This window comes from Primulina tabacum, chromosome 6 (genome assembly GCF_025594145.1).
Source record: "Primulina tabacum isolate GXHZ01 chromosome 6, ASM2559414v2, whole genome shotgun sequence".
Lineage (NCBI taxonomy): Eukaryota > Viridiplantae > Streptophyta > Magnoliopsida > Lamiales > Gesneriaceae > Primulina > Primulina tabacum.
The window spans coordinates 2,459,283-2,473,470 of NC_134555.1; the positions used below are offsets into that span (position 1 = coordinate 2,459,283).

Sequence of the window (14,188 nt, forward strand, 5' to 3'; positions counted from 1 at the left end):
TTATCTAACTCGATATAAAATAGAATTGAAATTAATTTGAACTCAACCGATCTAAAAAAATCATGTAATTTGAAATAATTAATTTCAAATCCATGAATCTAAATGTAATTATTAAATTGTAGAATGATAATCTTCGAGGATATAATTTTTTTGTTATGTTTAAAGAAATAAAAAGCATAATCAAGATTTGGTTAAACTAATTAGTTGGAAGTAACGTCCTTATATTATTTAATGAAATTTCATTAAGAAAAATATTATTTAATTAATGAATTTTTGCAGATGAATTAATCCTTTATAAGATAAAAACTCCACTTATAAGATGCATAATCTGCATATTTAAGTGATCATAATTGCCATCACATAATATTCCTAACACAAATCTTAGGGAATTTTGCTGGAGGCATCATAATGCGAATTAACCGTAGTACTACCCTCACTGTAGATCCATCGATTATTATTAATCCAGACACGAGGTTCATTCATACTTGATCAATTTGCGCTAAATGCTTATAACCCGAGCTAAGTGGAACATGCATGAAGTAGTCAGATGCTTGTGTGGTATGCTGAAAACTTGATCAATTTGTGCCAAATGCATTTGACATTCAAAACCAAAGTAGAATGGTACAATTTCAACATGAATTTCAGGGGCTCGAGCCCGAGGTCAAAACAGACACAAATAAAACGAAACTACTAACACTAAAATGTCATCCATTCAGTTGATGTCAAATCAAGAGACAGATTTTGCCAAAATAAGTAATTTGCCCCTGTAATCATGGACAGGTCGAATGCTCATCCAAACTAATACCCAAGCCTAAGCCACGAGGGTGCTGGCAGTGGTTGACTCGCTGCAAATGGAGAGTTGAGTGAGGTACTAACATGAAATACACACGAGTAGGAGGTGAAAATGTGGGGGGAAAAACGAGAAGATCTCACAAGAAATACATGGCTATGAATGGAAAAAAGAATATGGAAGAAACTTAAAGCATTCAAATGATTAGGAAATGATGCAACTTTTTCGCTTGCCAGCCAAAGTAAAGAACCGATGCAGCTATATAATGAACCCAAGACGTACTTGTGTATGCTTGTCAAAGCAGAAATTATGACGGTAGGATAGTTTTGTTTAACGACATCCCAAATAATGGTAACCCTTGAGATTTGTATGATGTAGGTTCTTTCATGAAAATTTCAAGGCGCAAGAGAACAATATTTCTGGACATGAAAATTATCCTAAATTGCATCCTCGACAAAAACAATGCCACTGGTATTTATACTCGCAGAATCATAATAACTTCAAAGATAAGCAAATAATAACGATGACAATACGGTGAATGAAAACCAGAGGAGAAGGGGATTACTATTTCCAAACAGGTGGGAGCTTCTTGGTCTTCTTGTAGTACCGTGCTAGACGGTGAATCCTGCTCTCCACCAAAATCAACCTGAATTTGGAGTCCTTATCCTTCCTGTTCCTCTCCAGATGCTTCCTGATGGCCACTGCCTTCTTGATCAAGTGGTAAAGATCCTCCGGAATCTCCGGAGCAAGACCTACAGGTATCGCATTTTCATTTCCCGACAATCAAACTTTTGTGGTAAATCAATCACATTTTATTTTTGAAGAAATTCCGGAATCAATAAAAAGAAGAAATTTTTATTGTTACCGTGGGCCTTGAGAATACGTAGAATCTTGCTACCCGTGACGCTTTTCACCTGAGCGATCCCATTGGAATCACGAATAATCACGCCGATCTGTGACGGAGTCATTCCTTTCTTCGCAAACTTGCAAATATTGTCTTCCACCTTGAAAATTTACAGAAACAAACTAAATAAAAAATCCGCCCATCATTGAATCAAAGTAATAGACTAACCGTAGAAGAGTTTCAATTGGATAATTTACATCTTGGGAAGAGATTTTGAGCCAACCAGGAGGAGTTCTCTTGTAAGGCAGTGCTGAAGCAGAAATACCCTTACTGACATCAAACAAAACGTAAAACAAACACCATATAGGATGATACGAGAAAATACTTAGAGGAAATCAAGATACTGCTCAATTGATTAACAGAGATTAGTAGAGTAGAAGTACCCGCGGCTGTGCATACGACCCTGTTCACCTATTAAATTTAAGTCTGAAAAGTAAAATGCAAGAAAAGGAAATCCCGGCTGGTCTACGTCGATTTCGCTGACTAGGTTTTTGTTTTGACATTGGATTTTGATATTTAGTTTATCTGGGCCAGCCCAATTAGCTTCTGGGCTTTAATTTATCTTATTACTTAAAAGATATTAATTATTTTTATAAAAAGAGAAAAAAGGCTCAAACTCTGGGTCTAATCAAACCGAACCGCTCATTCCGTTATGTTCGGTTCAAACTATTAGCACATTAAGTTAGGTTTAAATTTGGAAAGTTTTTAAACCAACCAAGAAATTAATATTTTATAGAAATGAAGTTATCGGAACAAAACAGAATTAATGTAGCCCACTAAAATTGAATATGAAACGATTTCAATACTATATTTCCATTTTGTAAGAGGGAAAACGATTTAACTACGTAAATTGGTACACAAAGAACCGAGGTTAATGAGATCTTACCTATGTGAGCACTACCCTCATTTCATTTCAATGGATAAGATCTTGCCACACATACAATTTCAAAAAAAAATGGGTCTACATATGCATGGGCAAATCTTGGTCATTCATCCTATCATGGGACAATGCCCACATGGGTAGGATGAAATAAACCAAGAAGCGACTGCAGTTCATTTCAAAACACAAGATGTGGCAGATAGTAGATTAGGAAATAGGATACAGCGTTCACAACATTCAGGTGCCAGTTGACTATACACCATATAACACATAGATTTAACAATACCAAAAGGAGTTATACTAAATCCTCTACCGAACAATCAGTCGTTTCTTCACCAAGAACACCTTAAAAACATCCAAAGACTGCAAATATTATGAGCCAAAAACTTAAACTAAGATATTGGAATTGTGAAGGGATGCAATAGTGCACTTCAACAAGCCAAACGGAGAGGAGCTACAAAAATCAAATCCCCTGCTCCAACTGAATGAATGGTGCAGCCAGCATTCGAGATATCCTGCAACATGGAGTAAGAATAATGCACTGGAATCAGATACCGAAGCAGTCATAAATAAATTAACAGCTACAATTACATGCCATTCGAGATTCATGGTTGAGATTGGGATATGAGAACTGTGGACAAATAAATCTTCATGGTTGAGATTGGGATATGAGAACTAACTGACACAATTTCCACATAATTAATGATACTCAAGCATTAGGATTGAGGGTTAACAGAAAACATAAAAGTGAACGAGAGAGTAAGCTTTCAAGGCCTAAGCTGATGGCCAGCCTTAGAGTTCCTCTTTCCAAACAAACTCTATGAACCTTAATCCGAATTCAATTTTTTTTCTGAGAAACTCCTGCCTGGTTAATGGGTGTTGAAATTGCCATCCCTAGTTTTGCATAATTGTCAAGTCACCTAGTGATATGGTAGGTATAAACAAGAACCTGGTTAACTGTCCCCAAGATTACACTTGAAGGCACGATACTTGATCTGGCACAACTTTTCATTCACAAGGATAGAAATTTGCCTTCGAAAAACATAATTTATAGCTATTAAGGGTACAAGGCACACCAAGTCGCCAAGCGATATTGGAGCCCGGGACACAAAGCACAAGGCAAGGTGCGTACCTTTTTAATGTTAGGCGGGTACAGAAGATTCTTAATCAAATTCAGACATAACCAATTTAATTAAAAGATCACATAAAATGTGAACTCAACACACCCAAAATTATAACTTTAATCCACCAAAATAAAATCATTAGTGATTAATTATGCTTCTCACATAAAAGAAAATTTTGATCAATAAACCCAAACTAATTCAAAAGGTGAAATAAAATAATAAACTAATAAATAGAATGATAAATGCGAGTTTTTAACAACAAATGAGAAATGCAAGTTTCTTAAGCAACTGATCTTCAAGAAGAGATCTATTTCACATGTTATGACAAAGTGGAGCATTCAATACACAAGTTAAATCGTCAGTACCATCCGAAATCTAATAAATATTAGATAATTAACTCCTAATAAATACCTGGTTAACTTCTTATTTCATGACAAATTATATCTGTAACCCTTAATAGATTACCTATGAAATGTATAATCAACTTTCTGAATCTCAGATAGTATCCTAGAAATTTATAAAAATAAAAACCAACCAATCGTCATACCTAATGACCAAGGGAAAGAAATATATAATTCTCCAAAAAAATAGCAAACAACGAAGAAAAAACTGGCAAAATAAAATATTATAAACTTTGAGCCCAAAACACCAAAAAGTTTACCAAGTTTCCTCCATACCGCAAATCTTCTTTTCCCAATCTGGCGTAAGCATTCAAGAAGCATAATTGCAATAACTAAAGCCTTATCCAGGTAAAACACAACAACTTGATAATAACTCAACAATAATCACCTAGAAGATAAAAGAAAAAAAAAGGAAACAATCTCTAATGGTGTAAAGCCGCAAAAAGAAGGAAAAAAATGTCACCTCTTCACTTAGCGACCATGCGGGCGATGAAGTCCTCGTACCGGATCTTGCCATCAGACCCGACATCCACCTCCCGGATCCACTCATCGAACTCAGCAGGCTCCAACTTCTCCCCAATGTTGGTAAGGATGTGCCTGAGATCCGAAACGACGACGCACCCAGAACCGTCCTTATCGAGCACCTTGAATGCATCGCGAAGCTGGCGATCGAATGGCTCCGGTTTCAAATGTTTGGACATGAGGTCTAGGAATCTAGGGAAATCGAACGGAGCATTGAGCTTCTCCTCATCGATTATTGACTTCAGCAGGGCCTGGGTAGGGTTTCCGCCGAGAGATCGCATCAGAATCCCAAGCTCCGAGGGGGAGATTTTGCCGTCGCCGTCGGTGTCGAAGAGATTGAATGCTTCCTTCATCGCCGATGCCTGCTCGTCCTTCAGATCTTTTCCCATTTCTGCGATGAGAATTACCCTTTCCTGATTTTTCTCTGTTACGTGTGCTGGTTTTTTCGAAATTGGGATTTGAATTTGAGACAACTTTGGATTTTATTCTCAAATGGAGGGGTTGGAATGGAAAATAGGAAACTTTAGGGGCAAAAAAAATATAATAGAATTTGGATTTAGGGCTTGGGCTTCTTAATTACATTGGGCTTCACGATTGGATAATTTTTTACCATTCGTTCAAATTGATAAAAGCTAAGCATGCGATGGTGCAAAAAAATGATATTTATTTGAAATTTCAACATAAAAAAACTCGAAATACAAATTACAGATTAGTGTTCCCAAAACATCTATTTTCTAAAATTAATAGATTAGTTAGAAATATAAATTAGAAAGTTTTTTTAACATCAATTTAATGAATTCTAAAACTAAAAAAAACATACTATTTAAACGAAGTCAGATTATAACTTATTAAACTTTTTAATTTCTTCAAATGAATTTTAGCAACACCAATTTATGGATATTTAGTTGTATAATATAGTATTAAAGACAAAATTATTTTAGGTAATATTATATATTTTTAAGCAAAATAAATCATGTGTGTCAACATAGGTATAAAATTGGAGAGAAGCGTGCAAAGACAAAAAAAAGAATTTGTCTGTCAGACAACTGCAGGACCTCCTCTACCCATATTCTGGGTTGAGAACGATCCTCTGCTGACCAACGGCCCGAGAGCCATGGGACTTGTCAATCACGCTCTGATCCTGCAGTCAGATTTCATCCACCAGACTTGGTTTCCTGCCTCCTTAGAACTCAAGGACACAGAGGTACGAGCCTATAGAACAGATCCTGTTCAAGTAAGGTCGTATCCGTTGTTGTGCTTCTTACGTTTTAAGTACATGAAATTGTTTTCATATTAGCTCGATATGGGATTTATTGGGTCATTTGGGGGCACGAGCTCTTGCGGCTGGGCCTGTGGCAAGTTTGCCTGGTCCCAAAGATTCTGAATTTGAGGATTCGTATTTGGACAATTGCCAAAACAAATATCAATGGCCCAATCATTTAATTTGGTAATTGGTAACTATAAGAAAACACTCATTTTTATTTTAATCAAAGTCCGTCCAATGTGGAGGAGAATTTATTTGAGTTAAAAAATGCCGAAAAGCATTATATTATTTTGTGTGAAAAAATATCCTTTATTGTATTTAAATTAAAAAAATTATTTTTTTAGAATATTATACACGCGAGATTATGATCATTAACTAATTGAGTTAATTTATAATTTTTTATTTAGTTATAATCTTTAATTATTATTTGGATAAAAATAACGTAGTTATATTAAATATATAATTTGTTAAGATAACACAATTTTCAAGGAAAAAAATTTGTGTGAGACGGTCTCACGGGTCATATTTAGTGAGATAGATTTCTTATTTGGGTCATCCATGAAAAAATATTACTTTTTATATTAAGAGTATTATTTTTTATTGTGAATATCTGTAGGATTGACCCGTCTCAAATATAAAGATAAGTGAGACCGTCTCACAAGAGACTTGTTATTTTTAAGATGAATTAAATTAAATATTGTAATTATTAACAAAATTTTATGAAAATATTTTCGTAATAAAAAAATATTTTTTGTGAGATTCTCGCTAAACCGGAAGAAGTCCATACCGCCGCGTATCCACTTTTCATGAAGTCCATATCTCGTTGGTCTTGGTAATTGAAGATTGCCGAGGGGACGAACTGATGGGGAACGTCTACTGTGTGTTGTGTGGGTGCGTGGATCAGGCAAGCATAGGCGTGGTGGAGAGATGGGGGAGGTTTGATCGTCTTGCGCAACCGGGGCTCCAATTCTATAACCCCTTAGCTGGAGAATGTCTCGCCGGAGTCCTATCCACCAGGATTAATTCTCTTGATGTCAAAATTGAGACCAAAACTAAGGTACTTTTATGTTGTAACCTTTGTGCTGTTTTTTATGTGCGTGGGTTTTCAGGTTTGTAGGAGCCTTGTTTTAGTTTCTGACAAGTTTTGTCTTTTAGTGGGCACTGATTGTAGTTTCTTGAGAGATTATTCAATAATTCCCCATTGATGATCGACTGTTATGTTAGTATTCAAACCTTAGACGAAAGTCTTCGTAGAATCGGATTGCTGTCATATGAGCCAGGAATTCACTCCCATGACAAATGAGTTAGATTTCAAGATATTGCAAATATGCATGTCAAGTTCGTCAAAATTTAATTTAAAAAGAATAAAATTAAAAATTCACGTCTTAAATATGAATTATGATATATGCCTGGCAATCGAGGTATTATGCTGTGTAACGTAATGCTTGCACATTGGATTCCCTGGTGGTTGGGCCTGAGTTGCCTTTACAAATTTTATGGTCGAGGTAATCAGAAAATTATTACCTTCAAATTAAGTTGTGATTTCCCATACGACAGATTCTTTGACTGCTTAATTTGTAAGATTATCAGCTTGAAGGTAATTTTTGAAGTCAACTTAGTCTGCCAGCTTAACTTGTTAGCTGCAAGAGTTGCGTAGGTGGTGGTTATGCAGTCAAAATCAAGATATTGAATTGAGTATACATGGTCCTCTCTCAGAATATTACGTAATTCCATTCTGCAGGATAATGTCTTTGTTCAACTGCATTGCACAATTCAGTATAGGGTAATCAAGGAAAATGCTGATGATGCTTTCTACGAGTTGCAAAATCCTAGAGAACAGATTCAGTCATACGTATTTGATGGTAATTCATGTAAATTTATGCTTCAATATTTTCATGTTTTCTTTTTTGTTTGTACATTTGTGACAAAAGTTTTACTTATGTTGCCTCTGTTCATACTACTAGTGGTGCGAGCTCATGTTCCGAGAATGAGTTTGGATGAGCTTTTTGAACAGAAGACTGATGTTGCACAAGCTGTTTTGGAGGAACTTGAGAAGGTAATTCTTTTTATCAAAAGAGGAGAATAGGGTGACAGTGGCACCAGCTTAATATTTAATTCTAATTTGAATTTCCAATTATGGTCTTCAGTTACCTTCTTGAAAATTTGGGATTTTAAGGAACCTTTCTATTTCAGCAGATGTATATATATCTGTACTTTTTTGTTTAACATGATGAGTCTACATTTATTTGTTACTGCTTGTTTTTTATTGAGGTGTGAAACTAGAGACTTACATGCTAAACAAGCCTCAACGAGCCTGATAGATAGAATTTGAATATATGAGCTAAACTCTTATAAGGTCTCTTGGAATCTTCAGGCCAACTGTGAAAATCCCCTGCATTGTGAAGTATATTGGTGATTATTTCATACTGCGTGAAACAAAAAAGAAAATAACAATTTAAATTCAGAAAAGATGAGAAAGGAGGAGGCACACCTGCACGAAAAAAATAAGTCCAGAGACTGTTACATGTGTTTGATAATCTTCTCTATTAACCTGCTTATATATCAAGTTGACACATAATTCCATTTATGTGATTTTGTTTTTGTTCCGTTTTCATTCTTTTGTATGCCGAATGATGCAAACCTGTAGGATATGTGGTACTTGTGAAATCCAGCTTTGATTTCACTACATGTGTCAGGTGATGGGAGCGTATGGATATAACATTGAGCATATATTGATGGTTGACATTATTCCTGACGCCTCGGTACGCAAAGCCATGAATGAGATAAACACAGGTTACTCTCAGCTATTATTGTCCCTTGGTTAACTTTTTAGACAGTACATGGTCAACATATGTAGACTTTCCATTTGAGAGTGCACGTGTTGCTAAGTGTGCATTCATTGTTTTGTTGTACGTGGTTTTCTTCTTGACACTGCTTGTGCTTTTTGGTGTGCTTTCTCTGGCTTTGTGGCCTTAGTTTATCTTTGCAAATAAACTTCATGTCCTCTCATACTCTGTTCGTCTCGATCAGTTAAACCAAGAAAAAAATTGATGTCCTCTGCTTCTGAACGAGACATTTCCTAGATATTTTTAAAGAGGAAAACACTTGGGATGTCATAGTAAATAATTTAATCCAGGTCGTATGCACCAAGCATGGTAATTTTAAATTGTAGATGTATATTTTGATATAGTAATGCATCTGTATAGGATATGTGTAGGGCCACTGATATTACTACATATATGATATAATCTTGCGGGAGCAACATATTTTCACATTTCAGAATGAAATAGATTGTTGAATTTTGATGCTTTCAGCAATCGATTTCCAAGTTTGAATTTTAATCGTTCTCACATTTTAGTTACTCTGTAAAATAAGATGATTAATAGCTGGATTACCTAATTCCATCCATTTCATCTCCTTACTAACAATGATGCTATACTTTCTTGGCCCTCATACGGTGTCCATTAGCATGTAGCCAAACTCGTAGTTGTACAATATGCCTCAGATAAACATGTACCTTCTTCTTTTTCCTACTTTTCTCCCATCTCCAAATGGATTGTTTCTTTATTGGTTTTGATGGCAACACGGGGATAAAATGTATATTTTCTATGATAGCGCAAAGAATGCAACTTGCAAGTGTATACAAAGGGGAGGCAGAGAAGATTCTTCAAGTCAAGAAAGCAGAAGCGGATGCTGAAGCCAAGTATCTTGGAGGAATCGGTGTCGCTAGACAAAGACAGGCAATTACAGACGGCCTTAGAGAGAATATATTAAATTTCTCCCACAAAGTTGAAGGCACATCGGCAAAAGAGGTGATGGACCTTATGATGATCACTCAATACTTCGACACTATCAAAGACCTGGGAAACAGTTCCAAAAACACTACGGTTTTCATACCTCATGGTCCTGGCCATGTTCGTGATATTGGCGATCAGATACGTAATGGTCTGATGGAGGCAGCAAGTGCACAGGTGAATGTCGAACACTCTGACTAGTTTGTTTTGTATTTCTCAAAAGTCACTCCTACGGAATATGTCATAAAATGGTGCATTCGAGCTTTTTTGAATAAAAAATATATAAAAATGATGACTATTGTTGCTTAATCTGTGATGGTTAAAACTAGTCACGAGCTATTTTACAGAATTTGTTTGTGTAAATTTATAAACTAACTCTGTTCTTTGGTGGCCTTGACCGAGTAGTTGGTAGTCGGATTTTGTTTTCATGTTTGTATGACCATAAATAAATTCGGTTTATAATATGAACGTGCGTCGTCAATTTGCCATCAAAATAGTTGCATGAGTTTCTTAACGCATTTCATAAAATCTATTTCTTACATTCGTTAATTGCTAGATAAATGCATTATTCAATAGGCAGCAGTGCGGTCCACTACTTAACCACAGGTTATGAAACAGGCAACACAAGCTTAATAAGAGTGGATCATTCCTCTTACAGTGCCAAAATCAGGTTTTCTTGACAAGTTAGATGGCTGCAAATTACATTTGGGATACTGGTAGTGGTAAGCCACAAAGAACTTGCCAAAGTAGTAAAAATGAACAAACAAAACATACATGATGGATATAATTTACTCAACTGCACTTTACCCCAAGATACCAAGGCGCTGCCAGCCCAAGCATTATAGAGTATAGAATCGAGGGTTTGAAGTGATGCATCTCGATTCAAGGCATCATAAAAATAATACATCGAAGTACAAATATTTGATAAAAAAATTTCCTCACAAATCATCCAACATCTACGAATTATTGACTGATACAAAACAAATATTAATTGGTCTGTAACTGAATTAGAAATTCTCTCAAATTTCACCGTCTGCTATGTCAAGGTGCGGTTAAAGAACCATCTTGAGCCTACCATCAAGGGCTCATGCTTTGAGGCCAAGGCTTGCATTGCATTGAGGCACAAGGGCTGAGCCCTTTACTCCTTGAGCTTTGGCACATGCTTTGTTCCTTTTTAATGACTTGGCTTATCTATTGTATTAATAGTACTCGGCGCATTAACATAAACAAGAAAATCAAAGTTTTTCAATGATATAACGAGCCAGCAGCAAGTAATTTTTTTTTTTGTAGAAAAAAATTTACCTGACAGCTTCCTTATTCATAGTTAGGGCTGAAATTTCACAAAGAGGAGCGGATTTGATTGTGGATTTTTTTGAATGTACTGCATTATCATCGGATGGCAAGTAAATGGAAGAGTCACTTGCGGTTGAAACTAATACAGGAATTTTGCATTACAGGATATAATCGATCATTGAATGTAAACCGAAAAGGTTTACCTGTCTGGTATTCCATTGTAATACTAGAATATTGAAATATTATCAGTCTCTGATTACCGAACTTTTAACACTCCCAACACTATAACTCATATTTTAAGAAAAGGTGATATGCAACTTAAGTCTATAAAAACATAACTACTCCATTCGAACCATGGCATAAAACCTTGCCTTTTGGAACCAATAACACAAATTCCACTGTCTTACACAATAGGTTTACAGCTTTCAACAACTTGACGTATTCGTTCCATAACCACAGGAATGTCCTTTCTACTTAATGTGGTAAAACAGACTCTGAACCATCCAGGTTCAATACAATGGCAAGCAGATCCAGGAGTAACATTAATCTTTGCAATATTTAAAAGCTTATCCCACAGATCAAGCTCCCCTTTCTCGTTGTAAGGACTAATCAATCTGCTCATATCTACCCAACAGAATAAACCTGCACTGGTTTTTGAGCATTTAATACCGAGTTCTCTCAAACCTGCGACAAATAAATTATGCATTTCAAATATTCTCCTCCTATTTGCCTGGGTGTACTCCCGGGTAAACCTTGTATCTGAAAGCATTGATACTAGGAGCTTTTGAGTTGGAGTTGAAACAGAAGAAAATCTAGCCAATTTCCTGGAAGCAGCCAGAACATTTTCGTTAAAGGAATATATAACCCCAACCCTGAAGCCCGGAATTGAGAAATCTTTGGACAATCCATATATAATGTGAACCCTATCTTTGTCAGCATCTTCTGAATCAACTATCTCAGCCATGCTTACAAAATCCTCATTTCCATATGTTGAACCCGCAAAAATTTCATCTGATATGATGTGGATGTTCTTGTCTCTGGCAAAATCTACGAGATCATAGAGCATATCTCTTTTCAGCATATTCCCAACAGGATTTGAAGGATTGGAAATGAGTAATCCACGGACTTTTTGGCCTCTTTTTCTTGCCTGATTAAATGCCTGATCAAGAGCAGTGATGCTCAATGTGAAGTCATCACAGCTACGACAGTGAACAGGGATCAGCTCAACTCCCGTTCTCCATCTCATGTCCCTATCAAAACTTCAGAAGAAAACAGCAGTTTACTTCTTATGCCTTGAGCAGAAAGAGGAGAGAGAAAAATACAATAAAATGACCGAGGAACAAAAGATGAAACACGTACGGGATTGAAGCCATCCAACAATAATCACAGGATAAAAGAAATTGCGGTGGTTAAAGATCATATCCAAGATAAAAATTTACATGCATACCCAGGATAATATGGTGCGGGGACGAGGAAAGCATTTCCAGGGTCAGCCAGACAAAAACTGAGCATCTCAAGTGCAGGAGTTGCACCGGATGTTAATACCATGTGTGATGGGTCAAATGATGCAGTTCTTCCCATTACATAAGTCATGAAATCAGCCATCACCTGCAAAATAAATGTACATTTTTCCTTCAAACAAAAGCGTGTAAAATTTAGGAAGTATCAACAATTATAACATTAATTAGCAAACGAGTTTAAGAGAAACAATTATAAGTCTAACAACCGAATATGGAACAGCAAAACTGTATAGACCGTTGATTGCTGGTATCAAATAGACTTAGAACCAACACGAGTCAAGAACATCATCGTGGCATACTAACTGGTAGTCCGAATAATAAGTACCAAATCTTGTATGATTACAAGATATGTACAAGGAAATAAAAAACCAAAACCAGAAGAATGATCCTAAGAAAACATCAGCAAACAATTTCCTAATTAGCATGCTTAACAAAATCAGTCCACATTTTACCACTTTCAGCTCCATCAATCCATCTGAAGGCTGGTACGTGGAAATTCCACTTATACCTATACCGCCATCCCCCATTCCGAACACAGAATTACTCAAATTTTCAGAGAGCCACTTCTCAATTAGATCCAACGACAACTGTAAAAACAAAGTAACCAAAAAATGTCGGAATCTGTAGAAGCTCTCAATTTCCATTTACAAATGAGATAGTTATAGATGAAGGGAACTGCATGTAAGTACCCTATTTTCGGACAACCCGAGCTGGATAATCCCATCAGGATTATGAATTTCATCATACGGATTTTCCCGCACACTATCCAATCCAATATAGTAAGGCGAATCATTAGGCTTGGCTATGGAGCTCGCCCGAGCAGAGACGTCGACGCGTCCCATTGAACCACGCGTCAGCAAATTGGCGCGCGAAGATGAACGGGGTAGCTCGGGAAGGTTAGACGATGATGGCGATGGCGACGGGGAATTCGAGGAGGAAGAACCAGGTGCGGAACGATGTCGCTTGAAGTAAAATTGAAGGAAATATAACAAAGCGCATGGGATAAGTGAACCGAGGAGTATTCCGCCCCTGCCTTGAACCACTCCTTGTAAAGGGACAATGAGCCTCATTCCGGTCTGAATCGGGTTTCGTGTCTCGTCTTCCGGTGCCGGGCAGCGGCTTTGGGTCATGTGAGCCGCCGATTAACCACGGCGGATGAGATAAGGATTAGGCGGAGGGTTTGGTGGTGGCGAAGAGAGCGTTGTTTTTGTTTTCAAGTGTGCGGGAAGTTTGAGGTGTTGGTGGCTTGATTTTATGAGCCAAAAGATGCGATCCTATTTGTCATAAATTTTGCCGAGGTTGTCAATTTGGACAAATACTTACATGTTATAAAAATGTATATTCTCTATGTATGAATTAATATATACATATATATAATAGTTTTTTTATACAAAAATTTATTGAATATTGAATATGTTTCTTGTGATGGGATCTCACGAATCTTTATCTATGAGACGAATCAATCTTACTGATATTCACAATAAAAATAATACTCTTAGCATAAAAAGTAATACTTTTTAACAGATAACTCAAATAAGATATTCATCTTACAAAATACGACCCGTGAGACCGTCTCACACAAGTTTTTACTTATTATTAATAGATCATTAAACTGATGTATATATAATTGGAAGTGGTATAAAAAGATTATCAAAATTAATTAAGAGATGTTTATAATTACAGAATTTATATATAT

The 14,188-nt window shown here is 36.3% G+C and overlaps 4 protein-coding genes and 1 non-coding gene across 5 annotated transcripts; 1 reads left to right on the forward strand and 4 right to left on the reverse strand.

The window, feature by feature from the left end:
* Positions 1 to 571: 571 nt before the first annotated feature.
* Positions 572 to 2,157, reverse strand: LOC142548664 (small ribosomal subunit protein uS15-like). The gene is made up of 5 exons (XM_075657127.1): positions 2,078 to 2,157; positions 1,892 to 1,964; positions 1,656 to 1,794; positions 1,356 to 1,542; positions 572 to 845 (listed from the first exon to the last, which is right to left on the reverse strand). Exons 1-5 carry the CDS (start codon positions 2,089 to 2,091, stop codon positions 812 to 814), a joined length of 447 nt encoding a protein of 148 aa, XP_075513242.1. The 5' UTR covers positions 2,092 to 2,157; the 3' UTR covers positions 572 to 811.
* Positions 2,158 to 2,746: 589 nt separating this feature from the next.
* On the reverse strand, positions 2,747 to 5,110 carry LOC142548665 (putative calcium-binding protein CML13). The gene is made up of 2 exons (XM_075657128.1): positions 4,563 to 5,110; positions 2,747 to 3,089 (listed from the first exon to the last, which is right to left on the reverse strand). The coding sequence occupies exon 1, from the start codon at positions 5,008 to 5,010 to the stop codon at positions 4,567 to 4,569; it is 444 nt and encodes a 147-aa protein (XP_075513243.1). The 5' UTR covers positions 5,011 to 5,110; the 3' UTR covers positions 2,747 to 3,089; positions 4,563 to 4,566.
* Positions 5,111 to 5,653: 543 nt separating this feature from the next.
* Positions 5,654 to 5,865, reverse strand: LOC142550405 (small nucleolar RNA U3). The gene has a single exon (XR_012821364.1). It is a non-coding gene; the product is annotated as a small nucleolar RNA U3 (small nucleolar RNA).
* A 773-nt stretch (positions 5,866 to 6,638) lies between these two features.
* On the forward strand, positions 6,639 to 10,028 carry LOC142548662 (hypersensitive-induced response protein 4-like). Its single transcript, XM_075657121.1, has 5 exons — positions 6,639 to 6,942; positions 7,627 to 7,747; positions 7,850 to 7,941; positions 8,582 to 8,678; positions 9,501 to 10,028. Exons 1-5 carry the CDS (start codon positions 6,748 to 6,750, stop codon positions 9,878 to 9,880), a joined length of 885 nt encoding a protein of 294 aa, XP_075513236.1. The 5' UTR covers positions 6,639 to 6,747; the 3' UTR covers positions 9,881 to 10,028.
* Positions 10,029 to 11,297: 1,269 nt separating this feature from the next.
* On the reverse strand, positions 11,298 to 13,784 carry LOC142548661 (putative aminotransferase ACS12). The gene is made up of 4 exons (XM_075657120.1): positions 13,182 to 13,784; positions 12,945 to 13,079; positions 12,420 to 12,580; positions 11,298 to 12,231 (listed from the first exon to the last, which is right to left on the reverse strand). Exons 1-4 carry the CDS (start codon positions 13,620 to 13,622, stop codon positions 11,376 to 11,378), a joined length of 1,593 nt encoding a protein of 530 aa, XP_075513235.1. The 5' UTR covers positions 13,623 to 13,784; the 3' UTR covers positions 11,298 to 11,375.
* Positions 13,785 to 14,188: the final 404 nt, after the last annotated feature.